General features: G+C 44.3%; 1 protein-coding gene across 2 annotated transcripts in view; it reads right to left on the bottom strand.

Moving 5' to 3' along the window:
* Nucleotides 1-3,282: 3,282 nt before the first annotated feature.
* BRINP1 (BMP/retinoic acid inducible neural specific 1) overlaps nucleotides 3,283-25,212 on the bottom strand; it is an 87,675-nt gene continuing 65,745 nt past the window's right edge. For both annotated transcript variants that reach the window (XM_034424827.3, XM_087879548.1), the window contains exons 4-8: nucleotides 20,429-20,598; nucleotides 17,814-17,919; nucleotides 9,715-9,951; nucleotides 7,853-8,075; nucleotides 3,283-5,002 (exon numbers count right to left, since the gene is read on the bottom strand). In XM_034424827.3, coding sequence (XP_034280718.1) covers nucleotides 3,862-5,002; nucleotides 7,853-8,075; nucleotides 9,715-9,951; nucleotides 17,814-17,919; nucleotides 20,429-20,598 — 1,877 coding nt within the window. In that variant the 3' untranslated portion in view covers nucleotides 3,283-3,861. The remainder of the gene's footprint in view (nucleotides 5,003-7,852; nucleotides 8,076-9,714; nucleotides 9,952-17,813; nucleotides 17,920-20,428; nucleotides 20,599-25,212) is intronic.

The raw sequence follows: 25,212 nt of genomic DNA, 5'->3' as shown, positions 1-25,212 counted from the left end.
TCTAGTGCTCTGATGGTGAACCTATGGCATGCCCATATCAGTGGGCACGCGAGCTCAGCTCTGGCACACATGTATGTGCTGGCCAGCTGATTTTTGGGTCTTCTGGGCTCACCAGAAATAGGGAAACAGGCTGTTTCTAGCATCCAGAGGGCCTCCGGGGGTGGGGTGGGGAAGGCTGTTTTTGCCCTCCCCAGACTCCTAGAGAGGCTCTGGAGGCTGGGGACAGCAAAAAACAGGCCTTCCGGTCCCAACAGAAGTTGGCAAATGGGCCATTTCTGGCATCTGGAGGACCTATGGGGGGGGAGGCTGTTTTTGCCCTCCCCAGGCTCCTAGAAAGGCTCTGGAGCCAGGTGAGAGAGAAAAATGGGCCTACCGGGCCATCGCGTGCCAGGAGCTGGGGGAGCAGGGGCGGTCATGCACACATGCACGGTGGCAGGGCCCGTAGAATTATGGGTATGGACAGGCACGTGTGCAAACCCCTCCTGCCCTCCCTCCTGGCACGCGATGGCAAAAAGGTTAGCCATCACTGTTTCTAATGGCTTGCTCTGTCAGTGTTGGTGGGGGTAGTCTTAGAGTTTCTTTGGTTGGGCTTTTTGCTATTGGCTTCTTTGGCGGTTTCTTGATTGGGGTGTTGCTTACTTAATTCTTGGTCTGAAGTTAATTTTGGAGTTAATCTATGCTGATCTGGATGCTGTTTGCTGATGGAGAGGTGCTGGAGTCTTTTTTCTTCTCTTTTGGGCTGGTTGATGGTCACTTTTGCATAGTCTGTAGATGTTGTTAATGTCTATGTGTCTATCGATGGTTAATTTGTCAGAATGCCAGGCTTCTAGAAATTCCCTGGTGTTTTTTTTTTCCAACTTGTCTTGGTCTAGAAAAGACCAAGAAAACAAGCAAGCTGAGAAAGCACCAAAGACCCCTCTGAGCTACAAATATTCCTCTTTATCTAGAATGGAACAAAACTACATACCATATTTTTCAGAGTATAAGACACACCTTAGTTTTTGGGGAGGAAAATAAGAAAAAAGGTGATTGGCAGGTGGATCGGCCTCCCGGGATACCCCCAATCAGCTGTTCCCAGAGGTGAATTTTAGCAACAGGTTCCTTGGTTGTGAGCTCTGTGCCTTGCTTTTATTTTTTATTTTATTTTATTATTATTATTTTGCTTTTTTTCCTGCCTCTGAAAGCCTCCGAAACAGCTTCAGAAAAAAGGCCTCTGAAACTCTGTTTGGGGGCTTTTTTTTTTCTGAAGCTTCGTTTCTGATGCTTTTTTTCAGCCTCTGAAACCTCCATTTGAGAAGCTGGGTGGGGCTACATTCGGAGTATAAGATACACCCAGATTTTCACCCTCTTTTTTAGGGGGGAAAGGTGCGTCTTATACTCCAAAAAATACAGTATGTTGTAAGAGATCTAATTTATGCTGCTTGCAGGGACATCATTCTCAGTGAATAAAAATAGACCCATGTAAGTCATGAACATTTATGGGAAGAATCAAACTATGACACCTTCATGATGACTTCCCACGTATGCCACCATTTATGATATCACAGGAGACAGGAGTTCTGGTGAAGGATGGAAGTCAGTCAGAGCTGAAGAAGCTTCTTGGATGAGAAGTGAAATCTCTTCAAGGAAAAACCAGAAAGTACAGTTGTCTCTTGAGAAAGCACCATTGGGACAACTATGACCTGGATGACTGAGAATCTCCATAGATATTTTAATATCATGTTTGATTATGGACATCACTAATGCTGGTTTAACTGTATGTTGGTCATCTATGGATCCTTAGCCCATGAATCCAATGAGTTTCCCTTCCATCCATATTTATGATCCTATTGCGGAGGTAAACAAATATAGATCCTCCATTGTTTCAAGTGATTGGAAAATAATCGTGGGAATTTGATTGAACTCGGATTATACCCCAAACTAGAGACAAGTTTAAAAAAAAAAAAAAACACGAGAACTAATACAAATGCACAATTTGCATCCAGCATTTGAGGGGCTGCTTTGAAGAAGAGAGGGTCAACTCATTTTCCAAAAGCACCAGAAGGTAGGGTAATAAGTAATGGATGGAAACTTAATCAAGGAGAGAAAAAACCAGAACTAAAGAAAAATTTCCTGACAGTGAGAACAAGTAACCAGTGGAACAGCTTGCCTCCAGAAGTTGTGAATGCTCCAACACTGGAAGTTTTAAAGAAGATGTTGGATAACCATTTGTCTGAAGTGGTGTAGGGTTTCCTGTTTGAGCAGGGGGTTGGACTAGAAGGCCTCCAAGATCCCTTCCAGCTCTATTCAGAATTGAAATTGGCTTCCGTTTCCTTCTCTATCCATTCAGTCTGCATTTTTCAGATCTAATCATCAAATTAAATTCATTTTATTTGGACTGTTTGGGGTGGGGGGAGGGAGGCCTTTCTCTGTATGAGACATCCAGTTGAGGGACCATGTCAGAAGCCACCAACTCAAGGAGGTAATTTATACTGCATCAACTTGATTCCGATCATCAATTCAGTTTGGAAACTAAGATAGTACCATCTCCAAATCAAATCGCTGCATAAACCTAACTCCAATTTTCTTCCTTTTTTAAAACAGATTATGGCCCGGTCTGGCCACCTAATCACAATTTGCCTCCTGTTCTGACCTAGGCTTCCCCAGCAGCACGAAGCTGAGTCCTCGTCCCGATAAACCCCTTTTATTTAATTTACGGTGAATTCCTCTCCAGCGAAGTCTTTCCTCTCCCACACTCTTTCAAGATAGTTCACAATTACCGACCTTTATCAGGCTTGGAAAGTGGCCAGGCCGATATCCTTCAGACACCAAGAATGCAGGAAATGAACTAATTGTCTCCTGCAAACTCCCCTCCCCTTCACTCCTCTTTATTCCCTCTGGGAGGGGCCATTCACCATCCACCTGTGGCCTTACTCCCTAGTTGACCCTTGTTCTTTAGCTGTTCCCTTCATCTGGCAACTCTGCACATGCCCACACTGGGAACAGGCTCCAGCTGATTGTCTGCCTCACTGATGTCAGACTCCAAGGCAGCTGATAACCGGCATACGGTCCTGGCCTCCTCTCTGCCTCCGATGCAGAGCTCTCATCAGCGCCTTCCCCAGACTCCAGGACTGGCCCATGTTCCTCCCCAACCTCCTCACTGTCTGAATCTGGTGCTAGATCAGCTGGCCGCTGGCGGGCCACAACACCTCTTTCATCTCAGGATGGTAGGCAAAAAAAAAAAAAAAGACCAGTTTATCTCAGGATGGCAAGACAAAATGATTCAGAATAAAACTGCTCTCACACTTCACAAAAGAAATATGTTTTATCTTTGGCCATTCACCCCCAACCGGGAGAAATGGCAATTCTTTGTACATGTACACAGAATTTTTGTCTCTTCCACACTCTTACCGTCTTCTATTTGGCACCTGCATAGCTGAAATCTTTACAGTTACATACAACAGCTCTCCAAAGACCGTCTGTCCCCCACCCACCTCTGCCGCTTCAAAATCCGACGGAACAACAACCGTGCGGAAACACACATCCTGCACTTCCTTTTGTGTGTTGTGTGATTAGAGGAGGCAACAAAACACGCTCGTCTCGTTTACACGGCCGCCCAATCCAATCGCAATTTCATTTCCCGGTGTATAAGGACCTCCGATTCTCTTCCCTCCCACTCTTTCATTTATTAATTACATTTTACATTATTTTTCCCCTCCGTATTTTTGTTTAAATCTTTTTTTTCCTCTTTTTTTTTTCGTTTTTAAACGTCGGTGGATTTCCTTTCTTCGTTTTTGTTTTGTTTTGTTTTGAGTGTGTCTGTTTACAGCAAAAAAAAAAAAAAGGATTAGTTCGTATAGATAAAGTACGTAAAATTGGGGGTTAGCAGAGTTTGGCAGTCATCTGATCCGATTGTTTAAGGATCTCGGTGTTGTATAGATCCAGCGCGTGGTTCACCCGGATTATCTCTGTGTTGGTCAGTTTCAGACGGTGTTTGAGCATACAAGAGAAAAGATCCAGCTGGGGTTTTCCAGGGGCTACCGGGGGTGCCAATCTGTTGATTCGGTCCCGTATATCCAACATCAACAACATGACTGAAGAAGAGGAGTAGAACTGCCCACCTTGTGTGTAGGACTGGTTGACTTGTTGAACAGCGCTACGCAACAGATCGGCATTAAAGCGCAAGCTGTATCCAAACACTTGAATGTCTGAAATTTTGATGTAGAACTGGCGCTTGTTCGGATCAGAAAGGTCTACAGGCCCTTGACCGGTCTCGTTGCGCATCAAAGAGGGCAACCGAGTCCGGCTACGTAGGTAGATGTGGACAGTCTCAAAAAAAGTTTTCCACCGGTTCCCCAGCAAGAGAGTCCAGTTATAGCACTGGCTGTTCTGCAGACGGATTTTCTCCCAACGCGGGTAGCCGAATTCTCCGAAGGGCATGTTCCAACCTTCGGAGTGGCTGCCGCTGAAAGGGTTCACGTAGACGAAGAACATGGGATCCAGGCTGCTGTTGCGCATCTGGCAGATCCGCATGGAGATCCCGATGACCATGTGGATGAAGTCCATCCGGTTCTTGTTGCTCTTCAAGGTGAGGGACATGCGCCTGCGCCACCGGGGGTCAAAGAAGGTGTCCAGGCGGATCTCGTTACTGATGAAAGTCGTGTGGACGTACAAGCGGGAATCCATCTTTTGAAGGAGGTATTTCAGCTCCAGATCCTGGAAGTCCAAATCGGTCTCGAAGCTGATGAATTGCTCGCTGCGCTCAGAGTCCACATTCTGGGGCTCGCAGCGGCCCCGGGAGAGACGGTAGCCCTTGTTGCAGGAGCCGCAGAGGGAGATGTTGGCCAAGCTGCACATGGCACAGCTGTTGTTGCCGCCGATGATGCACGGGATTGGCCGTTGGCACAGACTGGTGCTCCCGTGACAGACGCAGCTCCGTTGGCTCTCCAGAAAGGTCCCCCAGAAGCCATTCTCATTGCAGTAGAGCAAAGATTGGACTCGGGAGAGCCACTGCTGTATCGTCCTACAAGGGACAAAGCATAGGCTATAAGACAGCATCTCTTACCACATCTCAAAGTACTTCTGAGGAAACTGAATGGCTGGGTTAACCCAAGATCAGTTTCTCCAACTCAACGGCATGCCTTCTAATCAACCTAAAGGATGACTTTCTGCAAAATCATCTCTCCCTTACAAGCCCAACCAGTTTCTCACATCTACCACCCAGAAAACCTGACATGCTCGTACCTACTCTGGACCTCCATTTCCACCCAGAATTACAGATAGCTCCAAGAAATGGAAAGATCCTAGATAAAATCCTAAACAACTTCCTTGCAAAAAGTGTGAATGCTCCAACACTGGAAGTTTTTGAGAAGATGTTGGATAAACATTTGTCTGAAGTGGTGTAGGGTTTCCTGCCTAAACAGGGGGTTGGACTAGAAGACCTCCAAGGTCCCTTCCAACTCTGTCATTCTATTCTATTCTATTCTATTCTATTCTATTCTATTCTATTCTATTCTATTCTATTCTATTCTATTCTAAGAAGAAGAAGAAGAAGAAGAAGAAGAAGAAGAAGAAGAAGAAGAAGAAGAAGAAGAAGAAGAGGAGGAGGAGGAGGAGGAGGAGGAGGAGGAGGAGGAAGGAGAAGGAGAAGGAGAAGGAGAAGGAGAAGAAGAAGAAGAAGAAGAAGAAGAAGAAGAAGAAGAAGAAGAAGAAGAAGAAGAAGAAGAAGAGACCATTTGTCTGAAATGGTGTAGGGTTTCCTGCCTAAGCAGGGGGTTGGACTAGAAGACCTCCAAGGTCCCTTCCAACTCTGTTATTCTAAATTCTAGCTTCTTCCCGGTTTTTTTTAAAAAAATGCAAAAACCCCAGAACTTGATTCCATGACATACAAAATAACGGAGCGTCTCCAAAATCTTGTGATACACTCCAGCTGAATTGGAGAATTATTTTCAACTCCTTTACTTTTTTTTAGATCCGGTCTGAACTTGGCACAAAGCTCTCTCCCTGCCATTTGTCAGTTTTTCACCTGTTAGAAAGAGCTATCGGTACATCCCTTGGTGGTGGAGGGTGGGGGTGGGGAGAATGAGATTTTTTATTATTATTATTATTTTTTTACATATGCAGGGCAACCCCTTCAATCCATGGCTTCTTCCAGTCAGTAGCTCTGCCCAGGGCCTTTATAAATCATGCAATGCTTCCCATTCAGAAATTACAAAACCAGGTCAGCAAAGAAACGAGAAATGCAAATCCTCAGCTTGCTTCTTATTCCCCCCCCCCATCCAAGTCACCTCTGGCATTGTTTTTAATTAATGCATTGACTGGGCTTGGTTTGCAAACAAAACTCTTGATGTGCAAGACGAAGAAAAAAGCAGAGGCAAATATGAGTTACAAAGAGCTTTTTTTTTCTTTTTTAACTCGTGCCTTTCCGAACCATTAAGATTAGCTAAATGCAAGTTTATTTCTCTCTCTCTCTCTCTCTCTCTCTCTCTCTCTCTCTCTCTCTCTCTCTCTCTCTCTCTCTCTCTCTCTCTCTCTCTCTCTCTCTCTCTCTCTCTCCCCCCGTTCTATTTGCCTTCATTTCCATAAAGGGTACTTGAGTGCTTCAGGCCATAATCTGAATATAGAACATGCTATTTCTATTAGAGCTTTGTGAATGGCACGGGGGAAAAAAAAACAAAACTCACGCTGTTAATATTATCGCCCCGATCTTTTGGAAGCCTGCCCCGCATATTAAATACTGCTGTCTCTTGTCCAGAGCATTTCACGCAGTCCAAAATTGCCTGGGGACGATGCTTCTTTGAGGTCTCATTGGGTGCAAAGGATATTTGGTAACCTCATGGCAAAAAATTTGGGGGTAGGAGTGGGTGCATTGCAAAATATGCTCCTTATTTCTAGGGGAGACAAAAACCACACAGACTTGGTGCCAAGCAAGCTTTTGATGGTTGGGATGGGACTCTTTAAAAAAGAGCTGTGTTGGGGCCAGTGGTTAGAATGCAGGATTGCAGGCAAACTCTGCCCACTGCCAGATGTTCGATCCTGACCAGCTCCAGTCTTCCATGCTTCCGAGGTTGGTAAAATGAAGGCTTAGATTGTTGGAGGCAATAGGCTGACTCTGTAAACTGCTTAGAAAGAGCTGTAAAGGACTGTGAAGTGGTATATAAGTCTAAGTGCTTTCGCTTATTCTATTCTGTTCTGTTCTGTTCTGTTCTATTCTATTCTATTCTATTCTATTCTATTCTATTCTATTCTATTCTATTCTATTCTATTCTATTCTATTCTATTCTATTCTATTCTATTCCATTCCATTCCATTCCATTCCATTTTTTATTCTATTCTATTCTATTCTATTCTATTCTATTCTATTCTATTCTATTCTATTCTATTCTATTCTATTCTATTCTACCCTACCCTATCTACCCTACCCTACCCTACCCTACCCTACCCTACCCTACCCTACCCTACCCTATTCTGAGCTGTTGTGGCACAGTAGTTAGAATGCAGGATTGCAGGCAAACTCTGCCCATTGCCAGGTGTTCTATCCTGACCGGCTCCAGGTTGACTAAGCCTTCCATCCTTCCAAAGTCAGTAAAATGAGGACCCAGATTGTTGGGGAGGAGGACACAAGATGCTGACTCTGTAAACCGCTTAGAGAGGGCTGAAAAGCACTGTGAAGTGGTATATGAGTCTATTGCTATTCTTCAACCTGATCCCTCTACTGGCAGGGCCTTAAGAGGATCTGCTTATACCTTGGCTGTTGTCACTCAGCAGCCACCTTGTTTCGGAGCAGGACTTCTGATCCCAATTGTCGTCTTAAGTAGAGGACTACCTTGTACTCCTACACCCAACACGCCAGCTAAAAGCAGAGCGCCAGTACCTTTCCCTAGGCAGCTGGTGGTGTGGATTGTGCCGACAACGGATGCTGAGGCCAAAGAGTTTACGGGAAGTGCGCTGGATCTTCTGCCGTTGTGCCTCCATGGAACTCTGCAAGAGCTTATAGCGGTTCTGAAGATCCCAGTCATTCCCCCAGTGCTGATGGATGCTCCCAATGGTCAGGAAATGGTTGTTAGGTAGTTTCTTCATGAAGGACTTAAATTCATCTAGGAAAATCATGCATACAAACACGTCTACATATAGGTAATTCCAAGATGGGATCATTTGATGGGAGAACCTGTAGATCATCTTTCTTCCCACCATAGAATGTTGGGCATATCTACATTCTTGAGGTTTTCAAGAAAGGTTGGACAATTATTTGTCTGGGATGGTATAAGAACTCCTGGCTTGGGCTGGGAGGAGGGTTGAATTAGAAGACCTCCAACTTTCCAACCCTATGATTCTATGAGAAGGAATCAGAGTTTAACTCATCCCATAAAAAAAGTCCAAAGTTCAATGCTCAGGATCTCCAATTCAAGGAATCACCAGAGGGAATTCCTGCCTTGGGCAGGAGGTTGGACTAGAAGACCTCCAAGGTCCCTTTCCGGTCCTAGGATTCCATGAGAAAGAACCAGAGTTCAACATCCTGGTAGGGCCTGGTAGCTCAGCAGACTAAAAGCATTGTGATTAACACCAGTTGTCTGCAATTGCTGTAAATTCGAATCTCACCAGGCTCAAGGTTGACTCAGCCTTCCATCCTTTCTAAGGTAGGTTAAATGAGGACCCAGTTTGTGGGGGCAATAAGCTGACTTTGTATAAATATACAAAAAGTATGAAGGCTATTGTTTAACGCATCGTAAGCCGCCCTGAGTCTCCGGAGAAGGGCGGCATATAAATCAAATTAAAAAAAAAAAAAAACCCATCCACATCCCATAGAGAAAATCCAAGGACTAAATGCTCAGGAGATCTCCAGCTCAAGGATTCACCCCCAATGATGAGAAAATGCTCAGGAGATCTCCAGCTCAAGGATTCACCGCCAATGGTGAGAAAATGCTCAGGAGATCTCCAGCTTCACCACCAACAATGAGAAAGTGTCCATCCACAAGACAACTGGGCATTCCTTGAAGACATTTTGCTTCTGACCCAAGAAGCTTCTTCCATTCCAAGAAACATTTTCGCTTCTGATCCAAGAAGTTTCTTCAGGTGCGAAGAAGCTTCTTGAATGAGAAGCGAAACTTCTTCAAGGAAAAACAATCTCCAGCTAACTTTTGAAAAAACACCTTTGGGACAACCATGACCTAGATGACTGAGAATCTCCATAGCCCTCTTTCTGAGCATCTTCCAAAGGGCTAATTTGACTGGGCATAAAGCCACTTACTATCAGGGGTGGGCTTCAGATCCTTTAGCAACGGATTCGCTGCTCTGTTGCTGGGTGAGTGTGGCCATGGTGGGCATGGCCTAGTTGGCTGTCTGCACCACAGTGTGTGTGGGGAGGGTGTTCGCCCTCCCCAGGCTCCGGAGGCTTTCCTTAAGCCTCCGGGAGGGTGAAAACAGCTTCCCCTGGGGTCTGGAGGCTGGAAACAGGCCCGTTTCTGGACTTCCAGAACCTCCGATAGGCCCATTTTTCCCCTCCCAGAGCCTCCGCGCGGCCCCTGCATTTACCTGGAATGATGAACAGGCCGCAGGGAGACTCCTGGAAGGGATGGGGCAGAGGGGAGGGGAGGGTCAAGGTGGGGTTGGTGTGGCCAGCCAGGGGTGGCATTTGTGGTTCACCGAACCCTGGCAATCCTTGGCCGAACCCCCAGGAGCCCACCCCTGCTTACTATGTCATCCCACCAGAACACTCTTGCCTTTCCCCACAATTACCTGAATTCTCTAGATCTTTGTAGGCCTCTGTCCATGATTTGGCCATGTTAGCCAGCGTGTATTCCATTATCTGGATGTCAGTGATGGGACAATTGCACTGGGGAAACTCTTCGGCACATTGGCATCCGCATTGGCTGTCTCGGCAAATGTATTCCCCTTCTCCGTTGCACATGATGTAACTCAGGGCCGATTGCACAAATTTCTCTTGCAAATACTGAGGAAAGATGACCTGGAGACCTACAGGGAGGAAAAGAGAAAGAAAGAAGAGAGAAAGGGAGGTCAAAATAGGAACGAGGAGAGGGAATCTCCCCTGACTTCTCTAGCGGAGTCACCAAGGGCTGGTTTTGCATTTCCTGCTTAACCTGTGTGGTGGGAGACCTGACCTACTTTTGAGGTCTGCGCAATAATATTGAACCATAAAGAATCCAACAGGCAAGGCTGACCTAACATGCTGAACCTCACATCCAGAAAGGTCTAATCATAGAATCACAGAACTGGAAGGGACCACGGAGGTCTTCTAGATGTTGGAGTTCATTGTTGCAATGTATTTATATGCAACAACTACAGTTGAGACAACCATGATCTGGGTGACTGAGAATCTCCATAGATATTTAACAACTACAGTAGTATTCAGCCAGTAGGTGGCAATATTTACAGGTTTGAATCTATGGTATATACTCTATGCTCTTTTGTTCTGAATAGAGTTTCCTGTTTCCTGTTACAGTTCAATAGTTGAGCAGTAAAGCACATGGTGACTGTACTTTTGTTTGCTCTGTTGTGCTATATATAAACATAATTTCACTATAAACACTAGTCCAACCCCCTAATCAAATGGGGGCTCATTCTTTGACAAATTTGTGAGGTTCTGTATCTGATCTCATTAAAGACCTTGTGAGAACACAAGGTCTTTAATGACTTTTAATTGCAGACTTTTAATATCTCCCTCCAGCTGCCATTTTGGTAGCTCTGGTGTCCCAGACGCTGAACTGAAACGAACATTTGCAAGGGCGCTGCAAGAAACCAACTTTTCTTGGTGAAGTGGACATCAGGGGTTTTGCACAAGTGGCTGGCAACGCAATCGTTCAGCAATCCGTGCTTTCTGTTCATGTCGGCAGTTTTCACTGGGCAGCCCGAGGCCTGTAATGTCTCTGCAGCTGTTTCTTCACATTCGAGAAGCTCGGCTTGTCAAAGCTGATCAGCTTCCAGGAGGTATTCAAGGATGGTGAACAAGCACTGCAAAAAGTCCAGCCTTCCTGCGGATCTTTGAAATATTTGCCTGCATGTCTCATTCAGCCAGATGTAGGCCTAAATCTCACAGTGGCAGATGAAGCAGCCGAAAACCGTAGCCTCACTAATTATTCTTCTGTGGGAAGAAATATCCATCTGGTTCAGTTCCAAGCCAGGAGAAACAAAATGGAGGCTGGAGGCTGATTGAAAAGAAGGCCCGTTTATTGGTGAAGCAGAACCACCAAGCACTTGTGATTCTGGGCAGCTGACCAAATGGAGTTGAAAGTGGGCGGGTTTTTTTATACCTTTTGGGGGATTTGCAGTTGAGCTTCCTGTTCCTGTGCAAGAACATGTCTTCTATTGGCTGTTGTCACATTCCTATGGGGTCATGTAGGGGTCATAGCTGGCTCTATAGGCAAAGAGGAAATACAAATCCTAGATGTTTGTCTGAACTAATCTGGTCAGCTGCTGGCTTATTGTTTAAACCCTGCGCTCCCGAGTTTGAAGTTTGGACTGCTCTGGGATGATTCAATGAAGGGGCTTGTGTTCTGACAGGGTGTTGGGCAATTCCTATTGTGGCTTAATGGCTTTTGTCCTGTTTTGGATCTTGGGTGAGAGTATTTGCTTATGAATAGAGCTATCTAGATACTCGTCTTCCTCTTTCAATAAGCTCTTAAGTGCTGACATCTGCTGTGGGCTATTAAGGAAAGTGGGGGTTGCTTTCTGACTCTGAAAAAACACGTTTCTCCATTTTTCCCTTTGGGGAAATATTTATTTATTTTTATTTTTAATTTGATTTATATGCTGCCCTTCTCCGGAGACCCAGGGCAGCTTACAGTGTGTTAAGCAATAGCCTTCATTCTTTTGTATATTTATACAAAGTCAGCTTATTGCCCCCACAAACTGGGTCCTCAATTTACCTACCTTAGAAAGGATAGAAGGCTGAGTCAACCTTGAGCCTGGCGAGATTCGAACCTGCAGTAATTGCAGGCAGCTGGTCTTAATAACAGGGTGCTTTAGACCACTGTACTACCAAGGCTCTAACATTAACCAAATATAACATTCTGCCTTTTTTTTTTTTTGAATATTTCCCAAAATATTTCATTCTTCTAAGGAGGGGGAGGCACTGACTTTCTACCCTTCCATTTGTAGGACTGCAATTCCTCCTGAGGTCACTTGACAAAGAGAGATGGTATTCAGCCAGTTCATACCAGTTTGGGCAAACCGGTAGCGGCGATTGTGGGTGGACCCGCCCCGGCTCCAAGTCATGCTATTTAGGCACATTTTCAAGGCACAGACGGTGAGTACATGCGCGCGAAGCAGGCATGCGGCAATCCGGTGGTAACGGTAAATTGTCAACCCCTGTTGACAAACCTCACTGGTGCAGAAGGGAACAACAAAGAAATGTAAAAATGAGAAGGAAGTCATGGTATCATTCAGATCTTATCCAAAGGAGGGGAGTTTATCAGTAACTGGAGGAAGAATGTAACCATCCGGAGCTGAGCAAGAACGCCCCAATTCACACAGTGACAGGCCTTGATTAAAAAGCCGTGAATTGTTATACAATTTTCAGTTCGCTTATCAGAACCAGAATGATGTCCTCGCAGGCTCTGATTCACGCCTCTCTTCTCTTCCCTTACTCAGAATAGAAAAAGAAATATTCCCCTCTTCCAACATTTGGCTTCGTGACAGTATGGGAGACTGTAGAATTCTCATTCCATCCAAACAAAACTCTGAGAATGCCATATGTGTTTGTTGGATCTCTTTGGAGATGAGTAAGAATGTAATAGGTTTTAAAAAATATATACTCCTTCTAATTAAAAAAAAAACAAAAACCCTCCGCTTCTAGGAATCAGAACATCAACCTGCTCAGGTTAACTTCGAAATATGTACAACTTCAGAGACTTTTGTTGAAAGAAGAAGAAAGGAGAAATCTCAGTTTTTTGGGTAGGTGGGTGTAGTGCAGAGTGGGCTTCACATACTGTAGCAACCGATTCGCCCAACACCGAAAATGTGAGTGCGTGCATGCATGCGTGTGACGTCACAAAACATAGCAATTCGCTTGCACGCGCCATTTGTGTATGCATGCGACATAAAAAAACACAACGATATAGGACGGGATTGCACCCGGGCGGGGACAGGGGCGGGCCCACCCACAGGTCGCCGCTACTGGTTCGCCGGGAACCGATTCGAACCGGCTGAATCCCACCTTTGGTGTAGTGGGGACAAAGAAATAGAAGAAGAATCTGTTGAAAAATAATATGATGAGTATGACCACTATAGTGGCCAAAACTTCTGTTGCTAAATGAGACACTGTTAAGTGAGTGCCTGCCACAGTTGTTAAGTGAAACACTGCAGATGCGAAGGTACTAACACGGTTGTTAAGTGAATTCCCCCTTGACTTTGCTTTTCAGAAAGCTGCAAAAGGGGATCACATGACCCTCCTTCCCCCCGGGGACACGGCATTCATCATAAATAAGAATTGGTTGCCAAGCATGTGAATTTTGATCACGAACCGTTGCGGGATGGTCATAGGTGTGAAAAACAGGTTACAAGTCACTTTTTTCAGTGCCGTTGTAACTTCGAACTATCACTAAATGAACTGTGTTAAGCAGCGGTGGGTTTCGCATTATGCTGCTACCGGTTCGCCGCGCACGCACCCGGTTCACACGCGTTCCTACCTCCGCGCATGCACCCAGCCTTTCACAAATGTGCTTTGCTTCCTACTTCCGCGGATGCTCCCGGCCTCAAAAACTTGCCTAAATAGGATGGCATAGAGCTGGGGAAGGTGGGCAGGCCCACTCGCGATTTCCACTACCGGTTCCGACAAACCGGTTTGCTCGAACCGGCTGAATACCAACTCTGATCTTAAATCGAAGATTACCTGTAGCTACATAACGTTAAATAAGAAGCCTGGAGAAAATGTTTGATTGGTGGGAAGGGGGTGGTTTTCCAACTCATAAAAGATTAGCATTAGAAAAAGCGAGCTCACTCCACTTATATGAAGATGCAAACAGTCCTTGGTGACGAGTTCCATTTATAGCCTCATCCATGGCAACTTGGAATTAAAGGGGGGGAGGAAAAAATAAGTCAAGTCATAGTCTTTAAGGGACTGTGCTTTACGGAATTAGAAATCTCTTGTCGCCTGCTTTGGGAAATCATTTTGCTGTCTTTGACCTAATTTCCTGCAACCCGATCGATGGAAATGGTATTTGGGACACAGAAGGGGGGGGGAGGAAGGAGATGGGGAAGGGGAGCAAGAATCTCCTTAGGGGTGGGGAGGGGGTGGAATTGGCCCAAAAGTAGCAGCTTCATTTGGAGAACTTTGGAGAGGAAAAAAAATGAAAGTGCACAAATTTCTCTCTCAAATACTGAGGAAAGATGACCTGGAGATCTACTGGGAAGAAAGAGGCCATTTTTGACTGTTTGGGGGTCTTCGGTATTATAATAAGGTAAAAGTAAAGGTTCCCCTCGCACATCTGTGCTAGTCGTTCCCGACTCTAGGGGGCAGTGCTCATCTCTGTTTCAAAGCCGAAGAGCCAGCGCTGTCCGAAGACGTCTCCGTGGTCATGTGGCCGGCATGACTCAATGCCAAAGGCGCACGGAACGCTGTTACCTTCCCACCAAAGGTGGTCCCTATTTTTCTACTTGCATTTTTGGCGTGCTTTTCAACTGCTAGGTTGGCAGAAGCTGGGACAAGTCACGGGAGCTCACCCTGTTACGCGGCACTAGGGATTCGAACCGCTGAACTGCCAACCTTTCAATCAACAAGGTCAGCGTCTTAGCCACTGAGCCACCGCGTCCCTCTGAATACTATAATAAAGGGATGAAATATGATACAAGAGTGGTCTGAAGCTGCCCTCAACCATTCGAAGAAGACACCCCAATGCATTTTGGTTTAAAGTCTTCTTCAAGAACCAGCCTCTTACAAGCAGGCTTACGAGTTATCACAGATGGACTCTGGGAAGTTGAGGCCATCCAGATTTGAATCTGAAATTGGAACTTGGAAGAGGAACTTGAGATCAACTAATCTAGTCCCTGGCTCAGCGCAAGAACCCAAATTCGAATCTCCACGACAGACTGGCTGCTCTACCTGAATTCCTCCAACAAAGGGGAACATGATACCTTCCTTACTAACGCATTCCAGGTCAGATAATTTTACCGTTAGGAATTTGCTCCTAACATGGAAGAATTGGCGGTAAAAGGAAATCAGGTCGCCAAAGAACATGGTGGCTGGACACCATCAAAGCCGCCACCAGACAGAACATAGAACAATTTCAAAGAAGAAATGCAAGATCGGAAGACATGGAGGGACCTTGCCCAAAAAACCACCAAGCATCAGACACAATTCAACAGACACCTTTCTTCTTCTTCTTCTTCTTCTTCTTCTTCTTCTTCTTCTTCTTCTTCTTCTTCTTCTTCTTCTTCCTCTTCCTCTTCCTCTTCCTCTTCTTCTTCCTCCTCCTCCTTCTCCTCCTCCTCCTCCTCTTCTCCTCCTCCTTCTTCTCCTTCTCCTTCTCCTTCTCCTTCTTCTTCTTCCTCCTCCTCTTCCTCCTCCTCCTCCTCCTCTTCCTTCCCTCCTCCTCCCATTTAACCGAACCCTCCCTTCCTGTAACTTGAAGCCATTCTTCTCTCCGTTAACCAATTGTGACTTTCTTCTACATGATGCCCTTTCTGGTCCTTGAAGGATGTTCTCTGGAATCCTCTCTCTTGCCAGTTGTTCTCATGACTACACATACACAGTTGCCTTTATCTCAAACACAACTCCAGTTTTTTCTTCTTTGAACCTGCTCAGGTTTGCCCGGATCCTTTTAAAAATGTGACATTCAGAACTGGAAGTCCAGAACGAAAATCAACCAACACTGTGACTCCGTATCAGTCAAAAGTATATAGACAAGAATGATGGAAGGTTCTCCGCGGGAGAGACGGATAAACAAGGCTTCTCATTACCAGCGACCTTTAAAAGTGTGCCTTTTACCTTCTCCATTTTTCTACTCGCTCCACCATCTAGAAGGTACATCTCAGAATAATTAATGGAAACCTTTGTATTCCCAGCTGCCGTATAACTCCCTCATTAGTAACTATTTACAGGGCTGCTGGTAATGGATCACAACTTCATTCTCCTCCGATTGCTTTGCCAACCCGACGTAAGATGTTGCAAGAAACTGTGGTGGCGGAAAACAATAATAACTGTTGCCCCACAACTCACCGACGTCTATTATTTTCGACTGGAAACCACTCGGAAGCTGGGAGGAAGGGACGGTCCTATGCACCCTTGTGCACGCATACAACGCACAATTTTAGATAAAAGTTGTAATGCAGACAAGCGACTGTCCAGTCTCTTCTTAAAAACCTCCAGCGATGAAGCACCCACAACTTCTGAATGCAAGCTGATCCATTGGTTGATTGTCCTCACTGTTAGGAAGTTTCTCCTTAATTCCAGGTTGTTTCTCTCCTTGAGTAGTTTCCCCATTAGAAGAGAATAGAGCTGGAAGGGACCTCGGAGGTCGTCTAGTCCAACCCTCTGCTCAAGCAGGAAACCCTACATTATTCCGGACAAATGGTTGTCCAGTCTCTTCTTAAAAACCTCCAGTGATGAAGCACCCACAACTTCTGGAGGCAAGTTGTTCCACTGGTTAATTGTCCTCATTGTTAGGAAGTTTCTCCTTACTGCTAGGTTGCTTCTCTCCTTGATTAGTTTAATTTCCATCCATTGTTTCTTCTGGTGCTTTGTAGAATAATTTGACCCCCCCCCATTCAATAATTTGAATGAAGGAGAAAGGGAAGAGGAGAACTGTGGGTTTCTTAACGCTCCCTGAACTTTCTTTCTTGAAGACGTTTCATTACCCAAATAGGTAACATCATCAATGCTAGAAGGGAGTGGGGTTTGTTCTCTTTCTGCAGGAAAACCACCAAGCTCAGAGAGCACCAGCAACCCTTCATTTCAACCCTGAGCTACATATATCCTTTATTGTAAATAAATTCCAAGCAAAGTGCAAGAGTCCCAAAAGCTGCTTTTCCCAAAGGAAACTGGACTTCCCCCCCCTTTTTTTTGTTTCCCTTGAAAACGTTTTGCTTCTCATCCAAGAAGTTCATGACTTGAAGAAGCTCCTTGGATGAGAAGCGAAATGTTTTCAAGGTGAAGAATAACCGAGAAAACCCATCTGCCTTTTGGAAAAGCACCTTCGGGATAAGCACGACCTGGATGGTTGAGAATCTCCATAGACATGCAAGAAGGATGCCAGCCAAGGATGAAGCCTCCCGCATCTCACCTGGATACAGTTCCGTGAAACACCTTGCAAAGGAGAGGGTTTTGACCTAGACTTCCTTTATCGCCCTGGACACGCTGCCAAAGACCTAATTGGCAATTAGCTTTGCAAGGCCAAATGGAGCACAGAGTCAAACGGAGCTTTGAACCAACCAGAATGAACAAATTGCTTCCTGCAAAGGCTCACGTCCGTTTGCTCCTCTTTTAAGTCTTATGGGAGGGGCCAATCATCTCCAAGCCTTACTCCCGAGTCTCCCCTTTTGTCTTAACTGTTCTTGCCTTCTGGCAGCTCTGTGCATGCGCGCACTGGGAACAGGCTCCCCCTGTTCCTCTGCCTCGCTGGTGTCCGACTCCAGAGGCTCCGGAGGCGGCACATAACTCCCAGATGGCCCTGGCTCCCTCTCTGTCTCTGAGGCTGTCATCCGAACCTTCCCCAGATTCCAGGACTGGCCCATTGTCCTCCCCAGCCTCCTCACTGTCCGACTCTGCTGCCAGTTCCGCAGGCTGCCGTTGGACCACAACAGACAGATAAGTTAGAGAGTGGAGGATACCATGGTCACTAAGTCTGTGCATTTGTGTCTTTTATTCCCCCTTTCCCCCTTACCTTGGAGATGGAGTTTGCTCTCCGTGCTTTGCAGAAGGACAGAACTCACAGAGTCCAGATTGTCATAACTGTTGCAGCCCAGAGGACCTGTCCGCGTTTCGGTGACCTGGAGAACATCAAAAGAAAGTGAAACCATAGCAGCTGCCCCACCATTGAAGAGCAGTGGTCTGATCTAGGCTCCCTTAACAAGCAGGAGGCAGGAATTACTGGCAAAACCTCTTTTAATTTACATGACTGCGAATTCAGTCAGCAAGGTTTGTCCAAACAGTTCTTCAATGGAATATTTCTCAACACAGCTTATCTCGTTCGGCAAGCTGCCACGCGAATTATTTCCAACCGCAGTACAAAGCCAAACTCGGCACAGAGTCTCTCAGAGTCATGGAATGAACGAACTGTTTCCTGCAAAAGGAAACCCTCTCTCTCCCTCTCTCTCACTTCTCACTCTCTTCTCTCTCTTTCTGTTTCTCTCCCTCTTTCTCTCTCCTATCTCTCCCTCCCTCCCCCTCCCCCCTTTCTCTTTCTCTCTCCTATCTCTCCCTCCCTCCCCCTCCCCCTCTCTCTTTCTCTCTCTTTCTCTCTCCTATCTCTCTCCCTCCCCCTCTCCCTCCCTCCCTCTCTCTTTCTCTTTTTCTCTCTCTTTTTCTCTCCTATCTCTCCCTTCTCTCTCCCTTCTCTTTCTTTCTGTTGCTCTCTCTCTTTCTCTCTCTTCTCTCTTCTCCCTCTCTCTTTCTCTCTCTTTCTCTTTCTCTCTCCTATCTCTCTCCCTCGCCCCCTCTCTCCCTCCCTCTCTCTTTTTCTCTCCTATCTCTCCTTTCCTCCCTCCCTCCCTCTCTCCCTTCTCTTTCTCTCTCTCTCTTTCTCTCCCTCTCTCTCTTCTCTCTCTCTTTCTCTTTCTCTCTCTTTTTCTCTCTCCTAGCTCTCCCTCCCTCTTTCTCCCCCTCCTCTCTCTTCTCTCTTTCCCTCTCTCTCCCTCCCCTCCCCATATTTTGTGCTAGTTTTGCTGAAAGCACTGAAGTTGTGGTCACGCTTCTAACCATCACCGTGCTGCTTTTGAGGCAGTTGCGAAAGGTACATTCTGAGCGGAATAACTTTCTAGCGAGTAGATCAAAGGAACATGTCTATTTTCAAACCTTCCACATCAACCGTTCGAAGTGCACCTAACTCCCCTCTTCCCAAACTTCAGATGCTTTCAGCCCACCTCTCTGGCATCTTCAAGCACTCTCAGCCTCAGAAATAAAATAAAATAAAAAAACGGATCTCCAGTACGATGACAAAGGCCAAACCTTTATGGAAACTCTCTTCCATCTACTGTTTTGTAGGTCAATTGCTAAGGAGCTCCAGATAGTTTTCCCTTCTCTTTACTGGTGCAGCTACATTAACTCTGAAGCTCTCAAAGGACCTTTGCCCTGGCCATTATCCATCCTTTGAACTGTGTTACTGAACATTTCTGAGGTTTCTGACTAGGTGCATGGTGCTTTTCCGTTCACTCACACACTAAAAAGCCACTTAACTGACTTTTAAGCAGGTCTGCAGGAGAAAAGGATTGCCAAGGATGAGAGAGGCCTTTCCACGCTGCCTCTCTCGAAGGCACACGGAACCTGCAGTTGCTCCTTCAAAAGGCCACTGGGCTTTGTTTTTCCTTGAAGAGGTTTCGCTTCTTATCCAAGAAGCTCCCTCAGTTCTTCAGAAGGCAACTGGACTTTGTTCTTCCTTGAAGAGGTTTTGCTTCTCATCCAAGAAGCTTCTTCAGTTCTGATTGAAGTTCTGGAGTGAGAACTGAAGAAGCTTCTTCAAGGAAAAATGAAGTCCAGTTGACTTCTGAAGAACTGAAGAAGCTTCTTGGACGAGAAGCAAAATGTCTTCAAGGAAAAAACAAAGTCCAGTTGCCTTCTCAAGAACTGAGGAAGCTTCTCTCCTTGATTAGTTTCCATCCATTGCTTCTTGTCCTGCCTTCTGGTGGGAGCCAGATACATTGAGCCCCTCTTTTTTATGGCAGCCCCTCAAATACTGGAATCCTGCTATCATGTCACCCCTAGTCCTTCTTTTCTCTAGACTAGCTATACCCAATTCCTGCAACTTGGACACCATCAGGCACACCTCTGAAAAAAAAATAAATCCAAAATATGTTCCCAGGCTTACAGTTAAGACCGCTTAGAAGGTCAACCAGAACATCTAGACCTTATATAGGTGTTGGGCGGAGGGGGAGAGAAATTAGGACCTGACATCAGGGTGGTGGAAGGGTGGTGCGGTGGCCTAGAGGTGGAGCTCTCACCTAACAATCAGGAGGCTGTGAGTTCAATCCTAGGTAGAGGCAGATATTTCTCTCTCTGGGCACAATGAGAATATATCTGCTGAACAAAACTCTGCATTGATGACAGGAAGGGCATCCGGCCAGTAAAAACTTTCCTAGCTCCATTCAGTTGTTCAGACTCCACCCCGCAAAGGATTATGTGGTTATTAAAAGATGAAAGATCACCCTGATCCACCCTGGTGGAAGCAAAATTTGAAGAAAAAAGAAAAGAAAAGAAAAGGAGATCTGCCTTTCCCAGGATCTGGTTTTCCCCACACTCGTCTTGCTCAAACCAAACTAACTACATATGTAAACCCAGCTCTACCTTGATTGCTCCCGTGGAGATCTGAATCTCGTGGAGGCGTCTCATGGTTCCATCCCGGTCCACAAAATACGAAGAGGCAAGCTGGTGAAGGGACTCAACACTTTGGGTGGCATTGCCCGACTTCCGGTCAAGTCGGTTTTTGTCCATATACATGGTCAGCGCTTCTTCTCCTAGCGAGGCACCAAAGAAAGTGGAAGCAGGAGGCAGAAAGGAAGAGAAGGAAGGAGGGACGGAGGAAAAAAAAGTAAAGGAAGGAAGGAAGGAAGGAAGGAAGGAAGGAAGGAAGGGAGAAAGGAAGGAAAGGAAAGGAAAGGAAAGGAAAGGAAGGAAGGAAGGAAGGAAGGAAGGAAGGAAGGAAGGAAGGAAGGAAGAATGGGAGGAGATCAGAGTCAAATTACTGCTGATGCCAACAAATAAAAACAAATGTACAATTGGTGTTGTGATTTGAGTTGCAGCCACTGATCAATCAATGGCATTTCAAGCCATGCCATCAAAAGCTTTTAGACAGAAGATAATCTGTCTTATAATAATAAGATTATTATAAAATATGGAACAAATTTTATCAATGGCTGGAATGAAAAGGATGAAAAATATGAACTGACTAGACCTTATAGAACAGAGAATTAAGGGTTTGCATGTAATTACAATAGAATGAAAGAGGATAAAGACAAATGTATAAGTAATATAGATAGAAAAATGATGTCTTGATATATGTAAATACTGAATAGACCAAATGTATATAAGTAGCAAGGTATACTGCATATGATACTTATTGCTTATTTTAGTATATATGGCAAAATAATGCCCAGACGATTACACTGTGTCTAATGATTTAATAGGTGTTTAATCAAAAATGTTCAATTATGAACATTTATACCAAAAAGGCAAATTTAAAAAAAATACGAGAATTATAATTGATGTATTAGAATATTATGAAACAAATCCAGATAAACAATTGGCATTAATATATTTGGACGCACAAAAAGCCTTCGATAACTTCAACTGGAATATTCCTTATTTTACAGTTAGAAAATATGAAATTCGGAGATAAATTTGTAAAGACGGTAGAAAAAATACACTCCACAAAAAATGTTCAATTAAAAAAAAAAAGAGCTTTTACTTTCCATACCAGAAGACCTCAAGGGCTGATGTATCTTCTATGATGATATTTCCTTGAAAAGCCCTCAATTTTTTTCATTTTTCATTTTATTAAATTTGTATACCGCCCTACTCCCGAAGGACTCAGGGCGGTGAACAGCCATAAAATAAAACATGTAAATACAAAATTTAAAATGGAGATAAAACAAATTAAATAAATTTGGCTGAACCATTTTAAAACCCCAATAATTTAAAACCAAATTTAAAATTCCCATTTAAAAAGAGGAAAAGTTTAGGTCAGGCCAGCTTGATGGAATAGGAACGTCTTAAGAGTTCATTCCATCGTTCAAAAACTAAACTAACGAGCATCGCTAAATCTAAAAAATTAGGCCGAGAGCCTTAGATATCTTGGCACGCGTCTCCCACCTGCAGCTCTGTCCCGTTCTCCATCCCTTATGTCTCGCAAACCCCTTCATCGTAAGATAAATCCCCAAAACGAAGAAATATAAAGGGGCGACCGAACGAGCATGAAAAGCCAATCTCTTTCAAAGTGGGGGGGGGGATAATGTAACATTTCCAACACAAAAGACGGCAAATGTATATTTTTTTTCCACGGGATTCATTTGGATCAGATTCAGCGAGGTCCAATTAGGGTGTTTCAGCCAGTGCCAAAACCGTGGGGGTGGGGTGGGGGTGGATCTTCTGTTGATCTAACACTCCGGTCATTAGAGGATAATTAATTATCTGCTTGTGACACGGAACAGGCAATCGCAACCTAGTAATGATAAAAGAGTGGGCTTTTATTTCCCCTTAAAATATTTGCAGAAGTAGGACAATCAATAGATAGATTGAGAGGGAAGGGGGGAGGGAGAAGAGGAGAGGGAGGACTGCCCTATTTCTGCAAATGTGTGTGTGTGTGTGTGTGTGTGTGTGTGTGTGTGTGTAGACACACCCCACACACACACACCAGGACATGGCAACAGGGCCTTCAACCAAAGGATAAAACACTTTTTTCCTTATTCCTGCCATGATTAGATAGCTTCTTCCTTCCTTCCTTCCTTCCTTCCTTCCTTCCTTCCTTCCTTCCTTCCTTCCTTCCTTCCTTCTTTCTTTCCTTCCTTCCCTCCCTCCCTCCCTCCCTTATTTCTTTCTTTCTTTCTTTCCTTCTTTCCTTCCTTCCTTCTTTCTTTCTTTCCTTCTTTCTTTCCTTCCCTCCCTCCCTCCCTTCTTTCTTTCTTTCTTTCTTTCTTTCTTTCTTTCTTTCTTTCTTTCTTTCTTTCTTTCCTTCTTTCTTTCTTTCTTTCTTTCTTTCTTTCTTTCTTTCTTTCTTTCTTTCTTTCTTTCTTTCTTTCTTTCTTCAATTCTATAACGACATATTCCAGAACATTTTCAGTCATAAAAACAGTAAGCATGGCAACTGTAAATTAAAGGAAGAGAGGGAAAAAATAATGAAATAATAACACCCAATTCCCCCATACAGGTAGTCCTCGACTTATGACAATTCATTTAGTGACCGTTCAAAGTTACGATGGCACAGAAAAAAAGTGACTTACGACTATTGCAGTGCCTCCGATGGTCCCATGAAATGTCATTTTAATGTATGCCAACTGGTGTACGTTCAAAGAGACAATAAAGTTATTATTCTATTCTATTCTATTCTATTCTATTCTATTCTATTCTATTCTATTTATTCCATTCCATTCCATTCCATTCCATTCCATTCTAATTATTTCCTTATTCTCTATTCTATTCTATTCTATTCTATTCTATTCTATTCTATTCTATTCTATTCTATTCTATTCTATTCTATTCTATTCCATTCCATTCCATTCCATTCCATTCCATTCCATTCCATTCTAATTATTTCCTTATTCTCTATTCTATTCCATCCCATCCCATCCCTTCCCTTCCCATCCCATCCCATCCCATCCCATCCCATCCCATCCCATCCCATCCCATCCCATCCCATTCCATATTCTAGTCTAGTCTAGTCTAGTCTAGTCTAGTCTAGTCTAGTCTAGTCTAGTCTAGTCTAGTCTAGTCTATTCTCTGAGTGAGCCCACACCCTTCTAGCACTGATGAAGTTACCTAGTTGGGTAATGAAATGCCTGCAAGGAAACCACCAAGCTCAGACAGCACCAAGGACCCCTCATTTGAACCCTGAGCTACCAGCATTCTCCGTTATTACGGGCTCTTTGGAATCGCCCTGTTTTAACAACCCTTCCTCAATAATATTGGGATGGCAGCCAACCAACTTTTTAGAAGAGGCAGATGTTATTAACGTTATTGCTATTGTTCCCATGCAAATCAGGCAAAATCCAGTTGGAATGGACAATTTAGTAAATGCACGCATTACCGCGACGGCGTTCAGATACGCCCAGCCTACGAGCTAAAATTAAAACCCTCCATACATTCCGCCACAGCCTTGAATACCAAGGGAGAGTTTCAGATTTTCGCTTTTGGCAACGAATAAACGGGGAGGCTGAGAACCGTGCGAATGAGAAAGTTAAACAGTGGAGAACCAGGGTGTTAAAATGGCGGGTGCCTTTCCAACACCCAATTGCAAAAAACAACTTGAGTTCGTATGAGCAAAGAAAAAAAAAAAACATCGCCTCAAAATAAAAGGCAGCCACAGCAATCAAGAAGGGTTAATAGATTTTCACTGCATTATTAAGTCCTAATTTCTCATTTATTAAAACATTCAAAGTCATCTTGCCTTCAGGGTATTCCATGCAAATTAGCTCTCCGCGACGCTTCTCCAACCTCCAGAATTAGCAGGAGGAATGACTCGGGGTAGTATCTTTAGATAGTAACTAAGAACAGAGAGGCCCCTTTTAGTGGCCATGGGAGGACCGGTGGACGTAAAGGTTCAGATGAAACTGAGATGGCTGGATGGGCTTCCCAACCCAACTGGGCTTCCAAGGCGTCCTGTTTTTAAGCCACCTCCATCCACCATGACTCAACCCATTTCCATTAGAAGCAAGCAGCCTCTTTGCAGAGCATTCTCACTAGCTGCTATTTATATAGCAGGAACAGTTGGAGGTACGTGGTAGGGAAAAAAAAATCACACAAGGCTTGGGAAGAATGCCTTTGAGGATTGAGAGATCTTTGCTGTGAACATGAAAATGGGGCCAGATGAGAGGGGAGGGAGAGATTGTTGATAGATAAATGATACACAAAATAGATAGATAGATAGATAGATAGATAGATAGATAGATAGATAGATAGATGATAGTTACACACAGACAGATATTGTAGATAGATAGACATAGTTAGATGATAGTTAGATGACAGATAGATAGATAGATAGATAGATAGATGATAGTTACACACAGACAGATATTGTAGATAGATAGACATAGTTAGATGATAGTTAGATGACAGATAGATAAATAGATAGATAGATAGATGATAGTTACACACAGACAGATATTGTAGATAGATAGACATAGTTAGATGATAGTTAGATGACAGATAGATAAATAGATAGATAGATAGATAGATGATAGTTACACACAGACAGATATTGTAGATAGATAGACATAGTTAGATGATAGTTAGATGACAGATAGATAAATAGATAGATAGATAGATGATAGTTACACACAGACAGATATTGTAGATAGATAGACATAGTTAGATGATAGTTAGATGACAGATAGATAAATAGATAGATAGATAGATAG

The sequence above is a fragment of the Pantherophis guttatus genome, chromosome 16 (assembly GCF_059756535.1).
Source record: "Pantherophis guttatus breed Tessera chromosome 16, ASM5975653v1, whole genome shotgun sequence".
Lineage (NCBI taxonomy): Eukaryota > Metazoa > Chordata > Lepidosauria > Squamata > Colubridae > Pantherophis > Pantherophis guttatus.
The sequence above is the reverse complement of the archived record's forward strand: the minus strand, read 5'-3'. Positions and strand labels throughout refer to the sequence as shown.